General features: G+C 43.9%; 1 protein-coding gene across 2 annotated transcripts; it reads left to right on the plus strand.

Moving 5' to 3' along the window:
* Window positions 1–4046: 4046 nt before the first annotated feature.
* Window positions 4047–26457, plus strand: LOC139284766 (matrix metalloproteinase-15-like). 2 transcript variants are annotated; one of them, XM_070905178.1, is made up of 10 exons: window positions 4047–4166; window positions 11517–11665; window positions 12141–12263; window positions 12467–12774; window positions 16153–16314; window positions 17166–17362; window positions 20334–20472; window positions 23910–24060; window positions 25135–25253; window positions 25943–26457. In XM_070905178.1, exons 1-10 carry the CDS (start codon window positions 4047–4049, stop codon window positions 26455–26457), a joined length of 1983 nt encoding a protein of 660 aa, XP_070761279.1. The 2 variants fall into 2 exon arrangements, with proteins under 2 accessions (XP_070761279.1, XP_070761317.1); XM_070905216.1 differs by lacking the exon at window positions 4047–4166 and adding an exon at window positions 10592–10624.
* Window positions 26458–26772: the final 315 nt, after the last annotated feature.

A 26772-nucleotide genomic window follows, 5' to 3' on the forward strand; every position in this document is an offset into this window, starting at 1 on the left:
CTTGTGAGCTTATTTCTCAGCATCAAGGTGAGGCGTGTGTCTTTCTCACTGTCCACAGAGGCGTGTGTCTTTCTCACTGTCATGAAAAGTGACATTTTGAAAAGACAAATTATGAAATACAAAGTGGCGTGAAATTCAAGTGTTATTGGGAAAAATGCCATATGAAATAAACTCAAACTTTTTAAATTAAAATGTCTATTATGACATCTTAGTCCTATTAAACTCTGTAATTATCAACATAAGAAGGATGAAATAATATTTCATAATAATTACTTGGGTTTTAATAATTTCTTAAATTCTTACACATATTAGTTTCATTCATATATTTATATATACATATATATGTATTAATGTGATAATTTATTTCACATGTATTCACTTAAGCTGTCAGGCCCACTGACTTGAAGAAGAGGAAGAAGAAGTGATGGTGATGGGGTTTGGTGTTTGGAGCGGGTCATCATTAGAACCTGAGTTCAAGCCACCTGTTCAATTCTAAGACAGACCCATACGTGTTTATGGGCCCACCTGTAGCTTGTGACACTGTGCATGCATTCCATGCCTGTGTGTGTGTTACACATTATGCTTTATCCATCAGCACGTTTACTGGCTGGGCATGCAGGTGGCCTTCCTGCCAGGTGGCCAGCACAACAGCATAGAGACAGAATAGAATAGAGCAGAGCAGAGCAGAGCAGAACAGAACAGAATAGAATGTAATAGAATAGCATAGAACAGAACTAAATAGAATCAAATAGAACATAATATAATACAATAACTTAGAATGTAATAGAATAGAAAAGAACAAAATAGAATAGAATAGATAAAACAGAACAGAACAGACGGAATAGAACAGAGTTCAATTTAGACTATTTGAAAATTAATCAGGTATGATACTTAACCCAGTAAGGCTGTTCTTGACTGGTTGTTCTCTCTGAATCAATAATTACGTTTAAATTAGTTCTTTTTTTTTTGTTGGTAACACGCATTTCTCAAAGTTCACGTTTTCAAAACTCTTCACACAGTCAGCACAACAGTGAATAACTTTCCATTGCTTTGACACATGCATCCATGACCACATCATGTCTGATTCATACCTGTAACATATACTGTAAGGTGGCATAATCCATGCAGTAAAGAGGTGCCACTCTTTTGATTATAATGGAATCTTTGTTATGCCAAGGAAAAGGGGAGATGTTGTTGTTGTCAGGGTTTTACGAATTACGGAAAACAATGAAATACAGTTTGAAAAAGTCTGATCAGGACGGGGTCTGTTAGCAGGGGATTTCCCTGTGCTTGGTCGGTTGATGCCAAGACAGTTGAGATCACTGGGGTGGGAGGGCAGGGGTTGACTGATGTTAGCCTCTGGGGCTTGATCCTACCTGTGACAAACCATCATGGACTTCTCACCTGGATAAAAAAAAAAAAAAAGACACCAGTGAAGCAGGATGACTCACACAGAGCAGGTGTTCTTCCTCATCATGACGAACTGGAAAAACCTAGGTGACAAAACACACTCTCTGTTTGCACATAAATATTGCCTTTTTTAACTGTCAGCAAAAGTGGCTACACATTCTACAATAGGGAAGGGGAATTTCTAAGGTGTCAAAACTCTTACTTTTAGCTAAATGTTTGCCGATCTACTGCTGCTTTCTGCACCCTTTCTGCAATTGCTTAACTACAGTTCAAGCCTCGTTTTGTTTTCATTTGTACAAACTTACATCCAAAACACAAGCCGAGAAACATTAGAATGTACTACATGCACCGAGGCTAAAATATTGTGGAGAAGTGCTTTAGGGAGCTTTACCATCAACCATTGTGTGTATTCGGTAGACTATGGCGCCTCTTCCCCTGTAATGTCCTCAGGCCACGAAGATCAGTGAATGGTTTGAACACGCTGCCCTGCAATACCGAGCAACAGTAGGTGCATAAATGGTGAACTGCCAAAAAATTCAGCTCTTTAACTCTTTTTTTTCACTCCTCCATGAATGAAAAATTCCAAAATACATGAACTGCAGACCTAGATATTGATTATTTCGTAGCTGTCATGAGTATGGTAACCATTAACATACCCATTCAGCAAGTAGCTACTTCCTTTTGCCTCAGATCTTGTCCACTGATTACATAGACATGTCTCTCCACAGTCTCCATCACACAGAGAGGAAGCAAATGACAGGGCCTGCCTGAGGAACTGGGATCATTCTCTGCTGTCCTATTAACCCATCTGCAGTGATGACAGGTGCTTCCTTCTCACCTGGGCACATGTTGACGACCAAACGTGGCAAAGAATGGAACAGACATAGAATAGATGCTATTGCAAATAACCACGGTGTGTGCTGCTGTGTATTTGTGCACGTGTGAACTTACAGTAACAACAGTCGCATATTGGTTATTGAATTGTGAGTTACAATGTACATAATGGAGGTTTTAAATCTCATGTCTTATCAGTACTTTCCTGTTATATTCAGATTGTGTGTGTGTATGTGTGTGTGTGTGTGTGTGATGTGGTCTATCACCTTGCTGTGGTGGAGCTGTAAAACACTGGGGGGAGGGTCGCGCTTGCTGGCGTCTGCCACGGGCTCTTTCTCTGCTCCCTCCCCTCTTCCACCTACATCCGTCCCGTTGATGGGAGCATTGTAGTGGTCAGCTCTGTCAAGTCAGCCACAGAAAGACAAGACAATGCCGGATATACCTTGCCTTCAATATAAAAGACAAAAAGTAATCGCATCCGAGAACATTTCTTTTTAGATTATTTGTTATCTTTCAATTAAAAACAAAGACATGCAATTTGCAGTTATATCATCTATTGATACCTACGTCAAATGTTATCACACTGATCAAAAAAGCTAATATATCTGTTCCATGAGCTCCCATGAACATTTCAAAGTTTTTAACTTTTATTATTTGCTGTTACTAGGACAATATTTGAGAGGGGAAAGAAATGCGCGAATCAACTTTCTGTATTAGTTTAGCATAGATCCCTGTTCAGCCTACGTCTAGTCTTCATTTTCAGCACACCCAGAGCCGTCACAACTGACTACTTACCTTTTATTTTGAAAGTCATGACAGGGCCACCTCGTCCCCGCGGTGTCAAACTTGACGCTGGCATCTCCACGTTAAGGTGCCGAAACGCAGCGACCGGCGGACCACTGTCCGTCCTACCCCGGTAGGGAGACAACACAGACTCAGGACATGACTGATAGCGACTAGTCAAGTGCTTCCAAGAAGATTTTCTGTGGGTATTAGGGAAAACTGGACATAGAGGGCAAAGAAACCGTCAAATACCTTTTTGTTTTTTTTTTACAACGAGAGGTCGCGATATAGAACAGCCGTGTCCGCTTACAGATCCGACACTGCGGGACGCCACACTGCTGGAGGAGTCGGGCAAGTGCGGTGAACTTTGGGCTCATCATCCGGCTGTTGTTTTTGTAGTCTGCAACTTTCTCAGGCTGAATGTAACCGCACGTCATCGGAGGACGTCGTTGACCCGGCTGGATTTGAACCATGTTGGCAGTGAATGATTTACCGAAGCGTTTCTGCGGTGGACCCGCTTTGCTGATAGTGGGCATTGCCGGAGACGCGGCGCACTTTGAAGGTTACTAATTAGGCAACGACTTTGATGGTGATTCAATGAGACGCGCGCTCTCGTGGGTACGTCCCGCCGCAGAGAACAGGGCACCGCACACACCGTCAGCGGCGTTGGAACTGCAAAACTTCAAGGGGAAAGCCGTGTGGACTCACTCAGGAGTGAAGACAACTCACAGAGGTTTGTGAAGGGGTCCGCTTACCAACGCGGCTGCGACTGTAAATCCGGAATGGAGCTCTTCTACCAGAACACAAGTGCACTGTTGAAGACAGTTGCTAGGGAATAGTTTACTACCGTTTTTTTTTTTTTTTTAATTTTTATTGGGACTTTTACGGCATAAACTAACAACACACTGCGAGTGGAAAAAAAAAACAAACAAACTCGTCAAAGACATCGTATTACAACGTTGAAATCGAACCACCTACGACGAACGCCGACTGTCGACTTGCCCTCGCGCCACAGCACCATGGCCTCCACCTCGCGGAGCCGCTGCTTCTGGGTGTTCTGGAGACGGGCCGTCCTCGCGCTGTCCATGTGTGCGCTCGGGGCGCGTGGAGTGGAGGATGACGGCGCCTTCAACGCGGAGGTAAAAAAAACAACAACACACCAGCCCGCGAGCTTCCGCGAGACCAGAAGCAGTCGAGGTCGTAGACGACTTTATGACATGCGACTATTTAGCGCTGCACCCGTCGGAAATGACCAGAAAGGCTGTTACATCAGAAAGAATTCAAATAGCCATAAAACCATGCCATTCAAATGGTAAGAAATATACTGTGACGCTTCTTTATATACAGTTCTTTATATTTTAATGGTTCTTTTTTTGTGCTCGCCTCGTTTTAGTCAAGTGATATGAAGGCATGGCATTTACCTGTCAGACTCACCCAGCCAATCAGACTTGATGCAGGGCCATCCAGTGCACAGCAGCTGGTTACTAATAGTGAAAACAGTATTATTATTATTATTATACACTCTTATTTTCCCACGTGGATCATTTGGGTAGCAGAGTGCCTTGACTGGCGGGTTGTACAAAAATAAAACCCTACCCTCTGCAACGATGCTGTAGCAGGCACAACAGGAGCTTGTGTGAACTTAAATGCCTCTACATGGCAGTCACTTACATTGCAAGGGTCTCAAAAATCTTCTCGTACAGGTGTCAGACTTGTTTCTTTCAGTAATCGTCACAACACAGGGCAGAGTTAACCCATGACCCAGCTCAGTTCTCCGACAAGACATCCAGAGTGGTCTCTCCTCTCGGCCAGTTCTTTTTTTTTTTCATAATGCTCATGAAGTTCCTTTCTCTGACCTCTTATCCACCTTGGGCTACATTTTGTTTTTGTGTGTGTCATTAGACGCCAAAGTGTCAAGTTGGAAGTTGGAATTAGTGGTGGAGTGTGTGTTGTTTGACAGACAGAGAGAGAGACAGACTGACAGACGGAGAGGCCGTCCGGTCATTAGAGGTGAGCTTGCATTACCAAACTCAGTGACCAGGGGGTCTGGTTGTCAGTCTGGATTATTAGCATAGCTGTGGTCTGTGTGTGTGTGTGTGTGTGTGTGCATGCAGGTGTGTGCTAATGTGTCTTACTGAGACAAGCGTTGGAGGGTTTACGCAATGCAGTAGTAACAATTGCGTTAGCCATGTTTTCTAGTTAACATTTGGAATGCTCTGTTCAAGCGGAGGCTTGTATCTGTTTGCTGTAAGTACTTGAGGACTTGCAGAAGTCATGCTGTTGGTTTGTTGATGGGCCTGCTAATCTCCATGACCCGCCCACTAATCTTTATGATATGGGAGACCCTGGTGCTGATGGCTATACTGTGTCTTTGTGGCTGATGGATGCTTCTCTGGAAAAACATGTGTTTTCATTCACATGAGCCCTAACAGGGGTTACAGAATTTCTTTTCAAAAAATAGGCTGGAATTTCAGCGGTGAGGAGGCGGTAGAGCATATACTCTATGCTTTTTACTGCCTAAGATAAAGGACAGGTAAGGGAGGACATGATCAGCATAATCAACATATTCAGTTACACAACATGTAAAAATGATACCTTCTCTGGTTTGTTTCTAAGCCTATATCAGTGAAACAAACCCAGATGACTGTTGATTGTGTTGAAACTACATTATACACCTACACCGCAGTTTATTCACATACTGAAATATGTCACCTGGAGTTCAATCTGATCCTCACTCTTCAGGTGTAGTTCAGTCCATGTGTTTAGCGGTTCATCCGAGACCTCAACTCCTACTCTGTCTGGACAACAGGGATGAAGTGGGAGGGTAGAAGAAAGAAGGGAAAGAGAGGGATTGGGAGTGTGACAAGAAAAAAAAAAGAAGACATTTTCATTGAAAAAGGGAAACGTCACAACGGCCAAGAGAAATCTTTGGTGGAGTTATTTATCAAAGTGGGAAAGAGACAAAGACGGAGAGAGAAAGTTGACGGTGGCGGTCAGTCTCAGCTGTGCAGCATGTGATGGCTGAATGTGACAGCTGTTCTCTTAACAGGGACACACACACACACACACACACACACACACACACACACACACACACACACTGTGCACAGGCATGCTGGGCTTGGGACTCCGAGGCATCTTAGGAAGTACAATGGACCCTCTTGTCTGAAGAGAGAGAGCTGTGAGAGAAAACTTGTGAATAGGAAGAGAAAGGGGATGAGAGAGCACAGAAAGAAACATGAACATGATAAGACTTCTAGCAATTTCTAGCTAAAGCAGAGTAGCAGTAGTGAGGAGAGGGATAATCAGTGACTTATTGCAGCACATAACTACACCACTTCCTCAATCCGTATCCTCCTGGTATCCATGTAATCTGCAGCGTGCCGTCTCCTCACATTCCAACTGCTCCCCCCCCGCTCCCCTGTGATTGGCTATCACGATGTCCACAAAGACCCACGTTGCTACAGGCAGGGGAACTATCTCTGAGCGGTGTGTTAGGGTGATTGCTCATTTATTTATTTGTTTTTCGGGTGTGTCCTTCCATGCTGTATGCTGTCCATTGTGGATTCTTGTCCTGCATGCAGGAAAGGAGCCGTGTCTGTTTGCCTCTCTAACTCTAACGTGCACTTCATGAAATTTTCAAGTTGAACAAATTAAATTCCTCCTCCTTCTGTCTGTTTGTGTCTCTGTCTTTCTCACTACTGCATTTACTTACCCATCGTCTCGGTAGGACTTCGGGGGGTATGAGATGGCAGCAGACCAAGCCTCGGAATAAAAGCTCTGTTAGTATCTTGGCTGACATTGTGGTGGACACACACACACACACACACATACGCACACGCATACGCACACTCCTGGCAGGTTTTACAACTCCTTGTATATTGCTGGGTCTGGTTTTGGCAGGTAAGCTCAAGGACTCTTTGAAAGACCATTTAATAGACGAGGCCTAGCGTACTTGCACACCCACCCATACACATACACACACACACACACACACACACACACACGCACACAAGCACTCCCCTATTTCTCCTGTTGTCGAAGACTTGCTTGTACTGATAGGGAAGGGAAGGTGAGCGGCCAGACTGAAGTGCTGTTTTAGACGGTGGGGGTGAGGGGCGGCAGGGGTTCATACGCCGCCATACATCTTCCCAACAGCACCGCAGCTCTGCCCTTGTACCTGACTGCAGTCCGTAGTAAATAGTTGCTGGGAAGGGGCAGAGAAAGAGTGTGTAGGGACAACATCAGACGCCTGGATATACACAAAGACACACACCACAAAGACACAAACATCAACAAACGCAAAGGCATTTACCTTTTTTTTTTCCTGAAGTACTGTCAGGGATGCTGATCACAGAGGAGGGGGGAGGAAGTGGAGATTACACAGGACAATAGCTTGGGTTTTTTATAGTTTAGACTACTTTTATTGGAATTCTACTCCACTGTTTCTCCCACAGTGTCTTTTTGTGGTTGGATGAGCGTTAGTGGGTGCATTACAGCAAGTGCTTTGTTTTTATCTTCAGGCAACATGAAATATGAACAGCATTAGCCGACAGTCAATACTGCTCATTACTAATACGCTCTTGAAAGATTTTCTGTCTTTTGTCGACATGTTTTTTTGTCATTTAGGAAATTCAATTATTTTCTTCAATCCGTCTAGTGGAATCTAACCTAAACGAAATGAGCATTTTGCTTAAAAGATACCCCAAGAAATCATATTGTTTGACTGTTGCACATGCAGCTGTTGTGATGACACCAAACTCTTTCGTGTTATATTTGACACCGAACAATCGGCCATTTACTAACTGGTGTCTTCGTATTTATTGTGTTACAGCGAAAACATCTGTACTGAAGTTATTTGTGAATCCTGCCACCTCCCTCGTCTCAACTGTGTGTTTGTGTGTGTGTGTGTGTGTGTGTGCGTGTGTGAGAGAGACAGAGAGAAAGATTTAGATAGTCTTTCAGGAAGTGTATGTTTGTGTTTGAGTGTGTGTGTGTTTGTGTGTGTGTGTGTGTGTGTCAGCCTGTTTGAAGCTTCCTTATCCAAAGGCAGAGGTGGGTCAGGGTCATGTCCAGTTCAGCCTTCTCTACGTCTCCTCCTGCTCCTACACACATACCCAGTGAGCTGATACAACCAGCACATCCATTGCTAGAAAGACAAAGACGAGACAGAGAGGGAAAAATGGTAAAACAATATTCTGAGTTCTTTTACAGCTCTACAACTACAAAAGAAAATAATAAGAGAGGTGTAAATAACAGGCAATTAAGGTAAGATAACACTTTATTGATCCCCGAGGGGGGAAATTAAGTGTTACAGCCGCACAAGATGAAACTCTACAGCAAGCATAGGAATAAAAAAATATTAAAATGGGGAAAACTACCCTACCACAGGCTGAAGGATCTGCATCCAACAACGGAAGAGTCATTGGAGAAACTTCGGGGGTGGCAGGTTTCTGAGTTGTTGAGGAAGTTGGAGGTATACAGTGTGAAGAAGAATGGTGCCAGTGCTTTACAAATGTGTTTGGAGATGTGACACAGATGAAACAGGTTTTGAAGGTTTGAGCTCCTCAGGCCAAGCGCTCCAAAGCCTGAGGACTCAAACTCAAACACTTTAAGCTGCGCTTCCACTGCAGGAACCTTCCCCAGGGACTGGGAACCTTTGGAGGAACTCTGTGCGTTTCCACCACAGGGACCAGGGTCTAACTTAAGTTCCGGTACACTATTTTACAGCCAAAAAGTCCCCGCTCGGTGGGGAGCACTTTCCAAATGTACAGGAACTTTGGGGGTGGGGCTTGTAGTGCTGAATATTTCTGTTTCAGATGTTTTTATTGGTTTCGTCATCATCGCACATGACATCCAGATAAGCAAACAGACATAGCCCAAATAACTAAACATCCCAATATACATCCGTGAAGCGTACTACTTATCGATTATTAGCAGAAGAAATAGTCTTCACATCACAGAGCAACAAAACAAAATGCGAAATATCCCCATCCAGAAGTTCTGTAAATTTGGACATAAGGCATAACTGTAATAAGGTAGCTTCTGATGAGTAATATTGGAAATATTCGATGTAATTTTGTCTTCTACGCAATACCTTAAATTGCATTAAACAGTGTCGTGCATTAATCGAACATGTATGTATATATTTTAGACTCTTGTCCCAGATATCCTCTGATAGCTGTTCACCCAATTCTGCCTCCCACTGCAATGTACTGTACAGACAAGAAATTTATATTTTCACACCCAATGGAGTGTTTTAAACAGTCATCCAATCGCTGACTATTTCTGATTGGTGGAGTACTCGCAGCATTTTATTTCAGCCACCATTTTTTAACTTTAAGAGAAAGCAATCAGATCAAGCATAACAAAGCCGAGACTTGTTCACCTACTGTTACTTTTAACATTTGCTATTATTAATTTAGCTCACTGAATGAGCATACTGAACGACTTTGACTGTTTTACTGCCGTCAGAGGAGCTTAATGCACGTTTATGATATAAAACCTGAACCTTCATGGAAAAAGAAAAGGCCATACATGTAATGGGTGACAGTAGTCATCTACTACCTTAATTGATCACGATGAGATGCTGTCAGGATCCTGTCAGACTCAGCTCAGCAACTGACCGTGATTGATCGATCAAGCATTATGTGTTCACTTCACGATAAGCAGCACTGTAAGGACTGGTCTAGTGGTGGGGGAAGGACACATGCTGACAAATAATTGTTTTGGTTCAGCTGGCAATGTTGGAGGCAAAGTGCTTGGGTTGAACTTACATTGAGGTTTGAGATCACCAGCTGGGCTGGCATTTTTAATGTCAGTAGCTCTGTGCTGATAACAACACTGCTTCTCGTCAGTGGATGATTTCAAAGAGGGGGCACAGGTCCACGCCATTGCCATTTGGCCTTTTTATCACATCCAGTCTCATTGTGGTTGTGTAGTCAGTGCAGGGCACTCAGGCAGAGGGTTAACTGTGAAAATCAAGAAAGGTCTGAGGCCCTGTTTCACCTTTCATTAACATGCGTCTTGTGTGGACAGCTCCAAGTACGCCAGTTCACACCTGGTACCACAGAGTTTAAACAGATAGCTTTACTTGTTGCTAAAGTAACCGCTAACTGTAGCTGCCATTAGCTAATTAGCTCAGTTAGCTGCGCAGCAAAGGCTTTATTAAACCTCCTCCTCCCGGCGGTCCAAAGCCCCTGTGCTAACGGTGCTCTGAGCTCCCAGTCCGGGCAGAGTCGGATCTCAATGCATCCCCAATGCTTCCTGGGTGCATACACACATGTACTTGGAGCTGTCCACTTATGATTGAATCACCCGAGATGCATGTTAATGCCAAGTGTAAACAGGGCCTCAGAGACCCTTTTTAATTTGTTTTCCTTGGGCTGTTGGGACATTTTGTTTGTGTAGGACACACATACAGCAAATAAACCCTTTGTCTGGGCGGGGAGTTACCACCTCCACTAACCAATCTGGGGGGCAGTACATGATGTGACCAGAGCACTTCTATGGTATACATAGCATTTTATATTTATGATAAGATGTACTGTGTGCGAGTGAAAGAGGTGAGTTTGTTTTCATGGCTTTAAAGGAGTGGGTTAGTAAATACAGATTACCAAGCAGTGTTTTGCATTGTGAAAGATGGGCGTAAACCTGAGACCTGCACACACAGACGCTCACACAGCTACATGCATGAGCGCACATGCACACCCTTTTACATTCCCAGCACCACCATGGGGAGTGTGTCCATGTGTGGGCGTATCCAGTATCTCAGACTACCCAATGTGCAAGTGCTCGCCTGTGTATGAGCGTGTGTGTGCGTGTGATATTAGGTTTCTACATAACAGGTGGGCTTAGACTTTGCTTTATCTGTGATTGGGTCAAGTATCACGTTTTCTCCCTCAAGTCTGTCATTAACCCCCCTAGAATACAGTCAGATACAGACGGCCTCACAGTGTTCTCATTCAGGCCTGAAACGGACTTCTCCCTTTTATATACAAAGCACCGAATGCAACCCAATGCACAATAGAATACATTGTACAAAAATACTAATATATTTACTTTTCTTCAAAAACTAAAAACTGCTCTCTATTCTCAATTCTCTATGTAGGCTGTATCTGTCAATATCAAATAAACGTGAAATGGATGAGATTCCTCTCATTCAAGGTCAAATAACACCTGTGAGTACCAACGCAAATCTCTGTCATGGCATCATGTTACAGAAGCTGAAGCTGCGGAGGAGACAAACTCTCTCTAGCGCTTCAGGTCATGGCTCTCAGGTGTAAGCACCACAAATTGCTCATATGCTTATTTCCTTCTATGTCATAATTCACCTGCTGGTTATATAAATATGGTGTCTTGTTTCTGAGATTGTGTCATGTCTGTGTAGAGTAAGCTGCAGAGGATGAGAGGCTTATTGTGAACATTTGTCTACATAAATATATTTATGACACAGTTTCCTTTATGTTGCTCTTCCTGTGCGTCTCCAGTCATGGCTGAGGATGTACGGTTACCTGCCCCAGGCCAGCAGACAGATGTCAACCATGCGATCGACTCAGATCCTGTCCAATGCCATCAGCGACATGCAGCAGTTCTACAGCCTGGAGGTCACGGGACAGATGGACCCTCAAACCATCAGGTCAGCAGGGCTTAACTTTGATGTTTTTGTACATTTGGACTTACACACACACACACACACACACACACACACAATAACATGGACAAGCCCCCGAAAAACACCGTCTTGCAAACCATTTTGGGTCCCAAACTTTAGAGTTACTTTTAAGTTTTGCAAAGCCCCTGGAATGTTTTTTAAAAGATGATGTGACAAATATTGATTTTTAACCAGGACAGGATTAGCTGGTCAAATCCTCAGTCATTCTCCTCAGCTGCTTCAGAGGAACTGCTCGATAGCCTGGCTGCACTAGGCAGCTCTCAGGCAAACTTTAAATTAAACAACAAAAAAAGTACACAGACATCAAGAGGAGAAAGTAGGGGTTTTAACGTCCACATCTCCTTCATCTCCTCTCTTGGGTGCTCCTTCCTTTCAACACACACACACACACACACACACACATCTCTGGCCTGCTCCTGACTTCTTTCAACTCCTTCAGTGCCATGAAGAGACCCCGTTGCGGTGTGCCTGACAAGTTTGGAGGCCAGATCAAAACCAACGTGCGGCGGAAACGCTATGCCCTCACCGGACATAAATGGAACAAGAGCCACCTCACTTACAGGTACCAAAAAAAGACGTTCTGTTCGTAAAGAAAATCTAACCTGCCACAAATGCACAGTGCAGGCACAAAGTCGTTCTTTGTTTGCTACTGTAAAACATTATGTTGCTTAGGAATCCTCAAAGGGATATGTTTTACTTGAAACTCATATGGGACACAAGCCTTTGTAAGATCTTTTTTCCTCTTCCCCCCCTTTGTTCCCACAGTATCCAGAACTACACTCCCAAGATTGGAGAGTATAACTCATACGAGGCCATCCGACGGGCGTTTAAAGTCTGGGAGGGGGTGACCCCATTGACCTTTGACGAAATCCCCTACCAGGAGATCAAATATGGACGCCGCAAGGAGCCCGACATCATGATCTTCTTCGCTTCGGGTTTTCATGGAGACAGCTCTCCTTTTGATGGGGAGGGAGGCTTCCTAGCTCATGCCTACTTCCCTGGACCTGGAATGGGTGGGGACACACACTTTGACTCAGATGAACCGTGGACCATAGGAAACCAGAACGTACAAGGTAAATGGTTACTGTCAGTCTAATTTGTGATGTCTGTTGTATTGTGGAATTTACGGACAGTGGTAATTTCGCTTAGCGACAACCAAATGCCATAAAGAAAAGAAGAGAATGTTCCAAGCATGCTAATCTACAACGAACACCTTTCTAGGACTTAGAAACACAGTCTTATGTGGCTTCGGGTGGGTGGATGTTTTGCTGCACACGTTGAGTTGGTGTGTTAGTATGTTTATGTGTGTGCAGCCACACACACAGACAGCTTGCTGTGTTATGAAGCTTTTCCCTGAGTGGCCTGGATTTTGCAAGGGAGACATTGCATACCTTTTAGGTAGAAATGGAGGATTGAGGGGTTATTAGGTCCTTGATCATCTCTGCGAGTGTTCAGCTGATGAGCGGCATGCAGCACTATAGTCATGTTGTGTAGGTTGTAATGGATCTATATAATAGACAGCAAACAGCTGTCCCCATCGCTTTCCTCCACACCTAACTAGAGTCGGCATGGCTCAGCTAGCTACATCATCTGTCATTTGTCAGGCTTCGCTACTCCATTTACCTCTGTAGCTCAAAGTTCAAATCCTTATAGCTCTCAAATTTACCCCCAATTGTGTTGCTAAGAACTTGTTGATCCGTGCACCATGGTCTGTACAAGCTGCACTAATCACACACACACACACACTCACACACACACACACACACACACACACAATGTTTGTACTTTTGATGGCTTCACTAAACTCATTGCCTAAACCTCGTCCCTCAATCCTTGATGATTAACCTCCTCAAGATGAACCCTAAACCCAATTACAACTCTTAACACCAATGTCTAGCACTAAACGAATCATATGCAGGAGTGAAGTTTGAGATTTTTAAGAATCTGTAAGAGGTCTACAGGGTTCCTCTTCCTGCTGTGCACCCATTAACCCTGCTGACGAGAGAGGGATTTTTTTTTTGCCACAATGGGCTTTCCTGCCCCGTTATCTACATACACACAGCAGACGCAGACAGCTAAACTGTGTGTGTGTGTGTGTGTGTGTGTGTGTACATGTACGGCCGTGTGTGTGTGTGTGTGTGTGTGTATCTGTATCTGTGTCATCAGCTGTGTGTGGGATGTGTCGCAGGACAGATCACAGGGACGGTGGAATGCCACAGTAAGTGGGAGTGTGTTCCACTCGGGGAGATCTGTAGACTGGACCCTTTGTTGCACCACGGTACTTACACAGCTTAAAAGCAAAGTACAAACAAATTACAATCTTGTCCGACTTTAGTTAGACACATGTCCAATTAGTTGAACTTTTCACAGATGTAGCCTTCATTTAACTCCGGCATTTTTACTGCCTTCCAATTTCACAGTTGCTGAAACCTCTTTGTAAAAGGTTAATTTTGCATTTTTTTCAGCCAGCAAACTCATCAATTGGCTGTTGTACAAAACAATCATGCTGGTGCCGGCTTTTCAAATATAAAGATTTGCTGATTTTCTCTGTTTTATATAATTGGAAATTATATGAATCAGAGATGAATTGGAAAAAAAACCCCAAACCAGTTAGTTCCTGCCCTAATAGCGTATTTTTTTTCGGTACTGATGCAGAATAGGGATATTATAGAGGCATTCCTCCAGAATGGGCACGATTCACATGCCGGGGAAAACAAAAAGTAAAGGAGGTTGTACCTTAATCTCACATGAAGCAGTAGTATTGTATAAAGTAAGAAGTGAGACTTCAGGCCTCAGTTAGCATGTCGACGTGTCCTTGAGCACGAAGCAAAGGCAAAAACAGACTGTAGCTAAGGGATCAGTAATTACACATGAAAAATGACAGTAAATTGACAGTAAAAGCACATTTTTTTCCCTTTCCCTTTCCTCGACCTCACTGTCATTTGTCAGTGAATAACCATTCTATTGGGCTAAACATTTTTGGTGTAAACCTTGTGACGCACAATGTTATTAATCAGCCGATTTGGCACCGATGCTCGAACAAAAAAGCATCTTTTAGGCTGTATCCAAACAACTTACTGACATGCACACTCAAACACACCTCACGCAGATGAAACACTGTAGGCCAACAGCGGTAAAAGGTCAGAAGCTTTTGTGGGTCTTTGTGGTCTGGTGAGACTAATGTGAGTAAGTCACTGGCAAGCGGCAGAGCAGACTTGGAGAGCACATTCTGGTTGTCAGGGTGCTGCTTTCTTCCCTGGGAGTCCCCTTCACTGCTGATGAGCGAGGTGAGAGACGTGGTAAACAAGTGAACAAAGCCTCAGAGAGTTGGAATAAGACTTGAATGACAAACTATGTGTGTGTGTGTGTGTGTGTGTGTGTGTGTGTGTGTGTGTGTGCAGGGTAGTCAAAATTAGCAATAGATGCATCGGCTGAACTTTGCTAAGACTTTTGAAGTTTACTTTTGCTTTTCTCTGTCGAACTGAATGGTTGTCACAGTTACCTCACAAAGGCCTCTTTATCTGCGCTCAGTGCTCTCTCTCCCTCAGCTATCTCCAGCACTCTGCTGTTTTCTCTCCTTGAGTGTTAGCTGCAGCTTAGTATGCCATGAGGACATTCATGTGACTCTGAAATTATGGATTGTAGGGGAGATGAACTGTGTGTATCCTTGTGTGTGTGTGTGTGTGTGTGTTTGTGTGTTTAGCAAAGAGGAAATGAAGAGATGCGCAAGGACAGGCATCCAGAGCATCTCCCCCTTTCCCTTTGCATGCACAGCAGTGACATCACCAAGTCCCAATCCCCACAACAGCATGATCTCACAAATGAGCAGGGGCCATCAGGCCAGACAAAGTTCAAAGTTCACTGAGAGTAGGGCCGGGGCAACAAAGAGGTATTGACTGAGGGGAAGTACCCCAATGTGTGCTGGCTTCACTTCAGAGACAAACTTATAGAAATATGTTGATCAATTCTAAGTCTGGTTTTTCTTGGGTTTTACTTTTCTAAAGAAACTTGTAAGAAGTCTTTTGTGTAGAGAGGAAGTTGATGCAGTGGTCAGTGTGTCACAGCTGTGTTGCGGCCTTGTCAGTGTGGCAGTGGCCAGCATCCCTTGATTGGTTAGAAATGTTGGAAATTAGCGTGCCTGTCTGTGATTTTACTGTCAGATCTGTGGAGATTCTTATTGACATCATCACTTGGAGAGAACAAGCCATTCTTATACATTGACTGCATGAATTTATCAGGACTTTCTGCCCTCTGTGGCTCGCAGCTTACGCAGTTCTTTTGTGTTATGACACACATGTGTAGATGCAGAGGGACCCCTGCATTCTCTCTTGTCCCTTCTGTACAAACGCAAACAATCCCTTTCTAGCGATTAAGTATAAAAGATTCAGTGCGTATTATCTAACTTTCCCCCCTCCCCCGTCTTCTCGCTTTGCTTCATCACATCCATTCAGGTAATGACCTCTTCCTGGTGGCAGTCCACGAGCTGGGCCACGCTCTGGGTTTAGAGCACTCCAACAACCCACTGGCCATCATGGCTCCCTTTTACCAATGGATGGAGACGGACAATTTCCAGTTGCCTGATGATGACCGGCGGGGCATGCAGCAGATCTACGGTAGGATGTGTTTTGTATAGACTCTCCTGGTGTCCAGTGTATAGCCTAATCCTTACAGTGGGTTAAATCATTGATTCATTTTTAAGCATTTTTTGGCAAAGAACACAATTTTCTTTTCATTTTTATCCTAAAACCCAATCCCAATAGGTTGCCTGAATTGATCTGAATTGAATACTATGTTGCACCTTAAAATGAATGAATCAATGTTAAATATGAAGCTACAGCTGGGAGATCATTAGCTTAGCTTAGCATAAAGACTAGAAGCAGGGGGAAACTAGCTAGACTGGCCTCTAAAGCTCACCAATGCACACATTATATCTCGTTTGTTTCATCCGTACCAATACATAAAGTGAAAAACACGGCATGTTTTGCTTTACGGGCAGTTGTGTGCTGTTTCTAGGCTACCAGGCAACCAGAGGAGACTCAGAGATATAATGTGTTCATTAGTGAGTTTTAGAGGTGCTTCTAAGAAGATTTTCTTTACCTTTGCTTGCTGTTTTGTCATGCTGTATGCTAAGCTAAGCTTAGTATTTAGCATATTGTGTATGAGAGTACAGTGGTATCAATCTTCTCATCTAACTTTCGGCAATGAAGCGAATAAGCATATTTCCAGAAATGTTCTATTCCTTTGACGCTTTTCAAATGTTGTACCCTCAAAATAAGCAGTTTTGGCCATTAACTTTGATACTAACCACACCTTAAGTTTATACCCCTGTTTAATTTAATAGGTTTTTCCCATTCATTTGGATTAGGCAGTTTTAAGCTTTCTTCAGTCAGCCAGTCCCATGTTTTGTCATCACGAGTAATGTGTTAAAATAGGTTCAACCCGCCCTGTTCGTTTCTCCCTGAAGGTCAACCAGACGGCGGCCCCACCCAGGCCCTGCCCACTGTGACACCCCGTCGTCCGGAGCCCAGGCCACCTCAAACACCTCCTCGGCATCCTGACCGCCCCAGGACCACTGAAAGACCTGATCACTATGGACCCAATATCTGTGAAGGGAACTTTGACACGGTCGCTATGCTCCGAGGAGAGATGTTTGTTTTCAAGGTAAAAGGGTTGCGCTTTCATGGCAGTTTGCATTTAATGCATTTAAGTGAAACTATCGAACATTCAATCGAACTTCTTTCTTATTGCTATTGATGAAGTTTTATCTCCCAGGCCTACCTTCACAATAGTTTATTATATGTCCTTGCTTGGAGATTCAGTCGGCTTCCAGCAGAGGAGCTGCGCTGACAAGTTAACTATGTCAATAAATTAGTTCTTTTCTGTAGAATCAGTTTGAGACAAACGGCGTGTGCACTGCCAACAAGGGGTCTGTTTTCAATCAGGTCCTTGTGGATTGTAAACCAACAGGGCCAATGTTTTTTATGAGACTGTTAAAAGGGTGGGGTGTGGTCAGGTGTTTGCCTTAAAGAGCCTCTGGACCCACACAAAACATCCATACTAGCTGAAGCAGCAGAAAGCTATTAGCTGGGATTTTACCTTAGTAAAAATAAAAAAAAAATAGTAAAAACGTGTTTTTCGCCTATCGTGGAGGTAATGGTTAAGAAATGTATGTGGTCATTCTCAAAGTTGAATTCATTGAAATTTCAGCAGCAAATGGGACTCCATTTCTTCCTCTTAAGGATTGGCTCAGTGGCGCTCTATACATAGTGCAGCTCTACAAAGATAAGTAATGATGTGTTTCAGTGGGAGAGGTCAGAGGAGGTGTCCAGTGCTGGCAGCGTTGAACACTGAAGAGGTTTGCAGATATTAGACAGGGCTGGACAGAGAACACCCGTACTTCACTGTGAAGGAGCCTCTGCTTCACTTCCAGAAATGTCGTCATGATATGTGAAATGTTGACATTTAACAGAACCTCAGTGATTCAAACAGCTACAGATATCCAACAGTGTCAAACTATAACCAAATCTTCGATCCCAGTGAAATATAAAACTACTCTGAGCTGAGAAAATAGCTGGTTGGGTGGGCTTTTTCATTTTCATTATTATTGTCAGATAGTAGAATATGACAGAGCCCTGTCCCTCCAACCAAACACACACAGATCCATGAATATCTCCTATGTTGGACTGTTTCTGATGCTCGTTATAAGATTCGGCGTACAGCTGCTGCACATGGTCAAACAGTTATATCTGTGCTCTTGGGTTTCATCTCAGCCAGTAATGTCTTATGTTCTTGGGTTTCATTCACAGTCATGAAGCTCGTCTGGACAGCATTAATCAGCGTCCAAAATTAACTTTTTCCTTGCCTACCAGTGGTTCTTAAACTAATACGAATGACTTGATCAGAGTGAATGCCGACCAGCTAGCGCCGTGGCTCTATGGATGGACTTTTCCTCTAGTGCCACCAGCAGGTTTATATTTTGTTCTCTTAGAGAAAGAGTCTCAACAACTGTTGGATGGACTGCCTCATGGCTACCTGTGTGTTTAGGTCTAATAAGCAAATGTAAGCATGCTAACGCGCGAAACTAAGACGGTGAACAGCAAATGTACAGTGACATTAAAGTTGGCTTTTTAAACATCATGCAAAGAGGATAAAAACAAGACAAAGGCTGCAGCTTTGTGACTACTTTTTGTGTCATCTGTCACTTCTGGATAGTCCCATACATGCTGTCCCAGACGGAGTGAGTGAGAGAGCGTCTCAGAAAGGACAAAGATCGACAAGTGTCATACACACTTCAGATGTGTTATCAGCTAGCATTGATGTGTGCGTTTTATTATAATTTAGCGCTTGGCTTGGGACTCATTTCCGACCGCTCTGTTCATATTCAGATTGTCCTCCTGTCACTTTGGAAGTGACGCCTCCACTGTTCAGAAAGTGCTGTTATTAATGGTAGACATTGTTCTTCTGTGCATAGGCAAAATGACTTACTTTATGTACTGTGTGAGTGGGAGTAATGTGTAGCACGTCAGCACCACTCTCTCTTCTTCACAAGAGTCTTGTCCATTAGAAGAAGAAAGGGGCTGTCATTCGGGAGTGAAGTGTCTCCTTTCTTTTATTCACTTGTAGTGTTTCTTCACAGCAGAAGGCTGGGCCATAAGACAGCCAGCAGAGCACACTGAGCCTGAGGCTTTCAATATTGAAACCCCCACACTGAGATCTGGCCTGTTCTGCCGAGGACTAATATGGTCAATACAGTCTTAATCTGGTCAACGCGAGGAGCTGTCAGACCACACAAATCGAAGAGCTCGCAGTCTGTTCAGTTCCAACCCATCTCCATTCTGTTCCACTCCATACCGTGCCACGCCGTCCTTCCTGCCAGTGTGTCCTGCGTGAAGGACAAAACTAGGTGTGCTTGCCAGAGAGAAGCAGCACTGAGCGTTTTACTGTTACACTATCCAGGACAAGCAGGGCTACTGACTCACCACTAATGAATGAGTCTGAGGGCCTCTGGTGTAAATTTGTCTGCTGGCTCGTGTGCGCAGCATATACAGTAGATATGAGTGTTCACAAGCATAACTGTTTTTCTGTGCTTGGATGAAAACATGCTATTGATTCCCCTTGTTTTGTGCTGCTGACTTGACGATGAAATCAAACAGTTCTTTATAGAAGATCTTGTAGCAGGCTGTGGTCAACAGAGAGAGTGCAATAAGGGGACGTGATAAAGCCACCGGAGCGGAGACTGACTATTATTAGCCTGCTAGTGTTCCGCTGTTGTTAGTTTATTGTACGTTCTGGTCTAGTTATCCTGCAGAGCTCAGTTTGCTTGACATAATGACCGTCAAGCATTACGACAGTGCCATCTGACCTCAAAGGGACGAATAGTTTCAGTCGACTAATGAAAAGTGAATATCTTTCTTGCTGTGCGTGCTTCCCGTCCTGCATGTGCACTTAGTGTTCTTGTGCATAGGGATGTTTTGAAAGGGCAGAGGGATACAGTTAGAATGAGATGTGCAGCCATATGTTTTGAACCTATATGGGCGTTGGTTTGTGTTGGATCTATCTATTGGCTTCGAGTCTCAGCCAGGAATTTAGGGGCTCTTCAACTCAAAGGCACTTCTTGATTTTGTCCCCTCAGGGCCGTTGGTTCTGGCGGGTGCGTAAGAACAGGGTTCTGGATAACTACCCCATGCCCATCAGTCACTTCTGGAGGGGTCTGCCCGGAGACATAGATGCTGCCTATGAGAGACACGACGGCAGGTTCGTCTTCTTTAAAGGTAAGCAGCGATAGAACAGAGTTCCTTTATTGTCAATGCACAGTGTACAGCGAAATAGCTTAATTGACACACATGAACACATGCCCGCACACACACACACACACACGCACACACACACACACACACACATTTACGTGCACCTGCCCATACAAACAAGTTGTAAAAAGAAGTGGCATATCAGAAGCTACTCTTGTACATTGTATCGAATGCTATTGCACCTTATAAAGATATTATTGCACGTTATATACTGATATTCACAGATGTTATTACACATTTCCTCATTGTAAGGAAATACTATTCCACTTGTTAGTCCTGTGGTGTGGAGTGTTGTGATGACACGTCTCACAACTCTTCCATAAAGAAGAGAAGTGTGTACATTCTCAAAGTTGAAATCGTTGATTTTGTATTTCACAATTGTATAAATCATAAAATGCTTCTAAATTATAATGTGTTCTTGCAATATTTTTGAACGTGAGGAGACTTTTCACAAACGTGGTCATTCGTTTTGGGAAGATCATCAAACTGACGTCTTCATCCGTACCCCTTTTTCTCTTAGCGAGCAGCAATCTCCCCCACATCATCTACGTTTCTGGTTATTGTTGCTGTAAAAACAGGCCTGGACTTGTTCTTAATAATCTTCTTCTGGAAGTATTAGCTGTCACTTAGAGCATGACAGACTCCCAGTAGCCACGGTGGCCTTTGAGAATATGCCCAATTTTGAAATAAAGGGTACTAGCTGCCTTACAGCTTGCAGGAAAGTAACACAGAAACTTTGTGTCACAGCACTGCTGTGCTTAAGTAGCAACAATGACAAACGACAGCAGTGTTTGCATTCAGTTTCCAGTGAGGCAGCGCTGTTTACTCTGCCGTGCCAAAACAAAATCATAGTCGGATTCACAGGTATAACACAAGATCCAGCTTTTATCACGAGTCAGTCTGTCTTACATATGTAGCAGCATGTTAGCTCTCTAAGGTAACATAAATATTTTGTTTTCATCTATCTAGATAAGATGAAGAGTGCAGGGTTCGTATCACAAGCAGATGGAACATAAGTATACCCTTATACCCATAAGTAGACTCTCCTGCATAGAAAGCCATCCACCATATGGTTTCTTCTTTACAACCCAAATACAATTATAATGCTCCATGGCAATTTCAAACCATCATGTCGTAATGCTTTCATATTTCAACGGTAAAACAGATTCTGGACCTTTTTTCATCTTCTGTAGATAATGTTGAAGATATACATCCCCCCACCGCCGCAAGAAAGCAGCAGAACATAATGTATTCTACTTGCACAGTATAAATCTCTTTTAGCACAGGTCATTACTTATGCTGTGAGTCACTGAGAGCAGCTTGTCTTTTATAACGGTGGATAAAGTTGTTGAACGAAAAATAAAAAGGACTCAGTGTTTAAGGCAGCTCCTACTTTCAGAGCTACGGGCTTTGGGGCAGCTGCTGATGATGAGGAGGATGATGTCACCAGCAAGCCTCTCAGTGTGACACTTGGCTGAAAGCCATTAGCAAAGAAAGAGCCAGAGAAAGGAAGAGGAAGGAAAGAAAAAAGGAAAGAGGGAAGGAGGGGCAGACCTGAGAGCACAAACACAGCCGTGGGATGTCTGATCGACCAGTGGTGGTGGTCCTTTCTCAAGCTGCAGCTTTGTCTGTACTGGTGTTCTCGTGGACTTGAGAAACGTCATCAGTCATGGCCAAACTTTTGCGTCACTTTTAGGTAGACAAATATACCAGCTTACATTTCGCATGGAATCAGTGGTAATGGCAGTGGACAACAAAACCCACAACTATCACAGCGTACGTTCCCCTTTGGGCGGGGGGGGGGGGTTAATATCAGCACTCCCTGTTGTGCTGCCCCAAGTGTTTGCTTGTGGATAAGGCCAAAGTTTAGACGCCACTGTACATATCTTGCATTGACAACATAATCCATAATCATGTTGGCTGACTGAGCTATTTAATTTGGGGATTCTTAAATTGAGAATTTATTTTTTTCTGTGGGCCAAATAGCAAGGCAATCTAGCTCTAGCTAAAAGGCCTCTCCATATCCCCATATGACCATCTGGTCTACATCCATAGTCTCAGTAAGCTTCAATAAAAAATGAATAATTATATATAAAGGAAAGCAGTGGCAGTGTAGTGTCTGATACTGTCTTTTGTTTTGTTGTAAATATGCAGTACATAGCAGTGAGGATAACGTTGTTGTGAGGTGTAATTACCTGAGCCTTACGGATGGACTGAGCTGAAACTTGTACCAGTTGTAGATTGAGCGTACTGCATCCTTCTGTCCTTTGGACTCCCGAGTTCAACTTACCAGCTACCAAGAAAGCAAGTTCAAACTTGTGTTGTCAATGTATCGTCTCGGGGGAAATATATTTAAAAAGCATGAATGGATGGATTGAAGGTTTGACAGATTTTGGGCATATTGGATATCAAATATTGGGAATATTTAGATTGTGAAAGGTGTATTGGTCAGCATGGGAACCTCAGAGACTTTAACGAATTCTCAGCAAAAGATTAATCATCCACTTGTCTAACACAGCTGTTGTATTACCCAGAGGTTTCACAGCTGTTTTTATCCCAAACAAGCCCAACTGTAATCGAAGCCGCGCCGTTTATCCCTTCAGAAAAACAACAGTTACACAGCAGGAAAGAATCAAATCTTTAGGTCACTGAAGCACTCTGGCGTAGTTCTGGAAAGTCATGGAATAAGTCATGGGATTTTACATCAGGGCTGTGCACTGCAGGAACCCTGGGAAGCATTGCGTCAACCACTTGTTCTCTCCAGATGCTGAGTGTAGAGCAAAAGGCCAGAGGTGGGTGGGTGGATGGATGGGTGGATGAGTGGGGTGGTGGGGGGGTGGATGTGAGAAGAGGGAGGGAAAAGTGGATTGAAGCCAAGAAGAGAGATGTAACGGTGCCAGGAGGAACGGAGTCCCCCTCTCTGACACAGTGAAAACAATAAAACCTTCCCTTCAGCGAGAAATCTGCTTTAGCCTGACATGAGACAAGCCGCTCCTAATTGATAATTACAAGCTAAACCCAAACTCCTTAGTCATTGATGTCGGACTCGCGTCTGCTGCTTTTTTGATTGCTTGCCAACAAATCATTATTGCATTCACATAATTTACAAGTATGTGTAAATGCTGGTTTGGTTTCTCTGATTGTTCTTATTATTCTCTTTTTATACCTTTATACCATATTATTGAACATATTCTGTGCCAGCAAATGAAATGTATATGCATGAGCAGAATGTGTATGGGCACATGTGTTCTTTCATGTGTATGTACCCTTGTGTGTGTGTGTGTGTGTGTGTTGTTAACATTTTCCAGAGTCCATACGGGTTACGAGTGGGAGTGGAATGGCAATGTACCGATGTATGCACCACAAAGGATCATTAAGCAGTTTTTCTCCCCTCTTCTCAGGAAACAGATTCTGGCTTTTCAGGGAGGCTAACCTGGAACCGGGCTATCCACTGGAGCTGGTTGATTATGGTCGGGATATTCCCTATGACCGAATAGACACAGCCATCTGGTGGGAGCCATCCGGCTACACTTACATCTTTCAAGGAGACTGGTAACGTAGCCTACAACCTGTCAGCATCACAGCCATTCATCTGCTACTACTCAGTATATTAGTGTATTTTATATCAACATATCGATAGGTTGATGTGTTCTGAGAGTTATAACAGCCTTTTACAGGCTGAGCTTGAACTCAACCCGTGTCCTCCCATGAAACAACCGATAAAAAGCATTTGTATATTCTCAAATACGTGGTTGCACTATGTTAGCATGCCAACTAAAATAAGAGGGTGAACATGGTTAACATTATACCTGCTAAACGCCTGCATGATCAGTGTGAGCATGTCAGCTTGGTGAAGTTAGCGTTTAGCTCAAAGCACTACTGTACAGCTAAAGCACAGCCTCACCCAGCAGCCGGTGTGGCTGTAGACTCTTAGTCTTTGTATAACATGTACAGTTTATGGAGGGGCAAGCACAGGTGCAACAGTAGCCACCGTCTGGTTCCTATCTTTGCACCCATCTTTGCATGCTACGACAAAACACAGCTCAAGCTACTCCTGCAGTAACAAATTGGATTGGATCTGTCGTCGGTTTCTTTTCTTTTATTCTCGTGCTACCAAACAGAGGCAGAAAACAAGTTGACATGATGAAGTCAATGCAGTACCAAGGTTTTACGTCAGTCCACCTGGAGTTTTTTCGTTAACCCCTTTTCCATATATAGATTAAAATGAATGAGATCACATGAATCACTTATGTTGGAAATTCCCAGCATTGCCCTCTTAAGTATGAAGCTATACAAGAGGGATAGCAGCAGCTGTATTTGTACATTTGTCACCAAAGTTAGAGTTAACAATAGAAACAATAGAAATATGAACATGCTTTGTACTGCTGTAGAACAGAAATAACAAGCCTGTGCAATACAAATCGCTAAGCACAGCATGACTGACTTGCTTGTGGTTGACTAGTGCACTTACACTCACAGAAGAGATTTGCATGTTCTCTGGAAACCGTTCTGTTATACACACACCATGTAGGCCCACCATGTACTGTACTGTGTAAGAAGTCTGTTCTTTTCTTATTTAGACAGTTGATAAACAGTAACAACCATCTTCTCCGCTGATGTCTGCAGGTACTGGCGCTTTAATGAGCAGTCGCGCTTGGCTGACAGAGGCTACCCGAAACCAATCAGTGTCTGGGGATCGTCAGTGCCCTCTACCCCCAAGGGGGCCTTCCTCAGCGATGACGGAGGTGAGCTGAGACAAGAAGAGTGCTTTCTGTGTGTGTGCGGTGGGGGGGGGGGGTGAAAAAGGGAAAGGAGGGGCTGGGGCAGACAGAGACACTCCTGAAACAAAGAATCAGGGTGTGGTCATACAATCATCAGGAGAGAGAGGGGGTGGTGTATGTGTGTGTGTAAGTGAATTTGAACCTACATGTGAAGTGTTTATTGATCTGCTTGGTTGGAGTGAAAATAGAGAGGAGTGACCTAATCTCCAAGCAGAGTCGTCATTGAAGACGGCAGACATTTTTTTCAAACTAGTTATTTATTTATTATAAATAAACAATTAAAGTAAAAGTTTCAAGTTATTTAACAGCTACAGCCAGCAGTCGATTAGCTTGGCTTAGCATGAAGAGGACTATTTCTTGGCCTGGAGCAGTGACTTGCAGTCTTGTTGTCACTGTGAGGTTAGCAGGCAACATGCGGAGCCAGACTAGCTGTTTCCCCCCCTGTTTCCTGTCTTTATGCTAAGCTAGGCTAACCAGCTGCTAGTTCTAGCTACATATTGAACAGACAGATAATGAGAGTGGCATCAGTCTTCTCATCTAACTCTTGGCAAGAGAGCATAAGAAGCGTATTTCCCAAAATGTCAGCTATTCCTTTACTATTTGTCTTCAGATTGTTCTGTTGGCTGACATCTTCTTCTCCTTACCTTCTCCAGCGTACACCTTCTTCTACAAGGGTTCCAAGTACTGGAAGTTTGACAACCATCGCATGAAGAGTGAACCAGGCTACCCTAAGTCCATTCTGAGAGACTTCATGGGCTGCAGCGTGGACCTGGACCCAGACAGAGACACGGACACAGACTCAGGACGCAAACACCCAGACGTGAACCGCCCGCCGTTCAGCCCAGACGGAGGACGTGACGGCGACAAGGGCGTAGACCGGGATGGAACGGACCACGGCGGAACAGACAAAGACGCGGGCAAAGGGTCCGACAGCGACAAGGACGAAGACTACCGCGAGGGTCGCGAGGAAGACACCAACGAGGTGGACGTGGTGCTGAAGGTGGACGACAGCGAGGAACGGACCATGAACATCCTGATGGTAACCATCCCGCTGGTCCTGGTGCTGTGCATCCTGGGACTGATCTACGCCATCATCAACACGCTGCAGAGCAAAGGGGCGCCGCGGCTGCTGGTGCACTGCAAGCGCTCGCTGCAGGACTGGGTCTGACCCTTGACGTTAGGGGACACTGAACTTTGAACTTGAAATGGGCCCTTAGACACCACCCTCCTCTAATCCAACCCATCTGTCTCACGTCTCTGTGCTCAGTGGCTCCTGCAACTCTTAGTACATGTGGTAGTAGATCCAATACTGTACTGATGCACACACACACACACACACACACACACACACACACACACACACACACACACCCCTAACACCCTCCTGTCTCCCATGGTGCTCTACATTGCGTTGACTGTAGTCTATTTATATGAGAGAAGTTTGCACATTGTTTTTTTTTTTTTGTTTGTTTTTGTTTTGGTT

Source organism: Enoplosus armatus, chromosome 1, assembly GCF_043641665.1.
Source record: "Enoplosus armatus isolate fEnoArm2 chromosome 1, fEnoArm2.hap1, whole genome shotgun sequence".
In the NCBI taxonomy this organism is placed as follows: domain Eukaryota; kingdom Metazoa; phylum Chordata; class Actinopteri; order Centrarchiformes; family Enoplosidae; genus Enoplosus; species Enoplosus armatus.

Bases quoted from the DNA above. Each gene is read 5' to 3' on its own strand.
- LOC139284766 (XM_070905178.1), top strand. From the start codon at position 4,047: ATGGCCTCCACCTCGCGGAGCCGCTGCTTCTGGGTGTTCTGGAGACGG. The intron at 4,167-11,516 runs GTAAAAAAAACA...GTGCGTCTCCAG, and splicing joins ACGGCGCCTTCAACGCGGAG to TCATGGCTGAGGATGTACGG. The intron at 12,264-12,466 runs GTACCAAAAAAA...TTGTTCCCACAG, and splicing joins AAGAGCCACCTCACTTACAG to TATCCAGAACTACACTCCCA.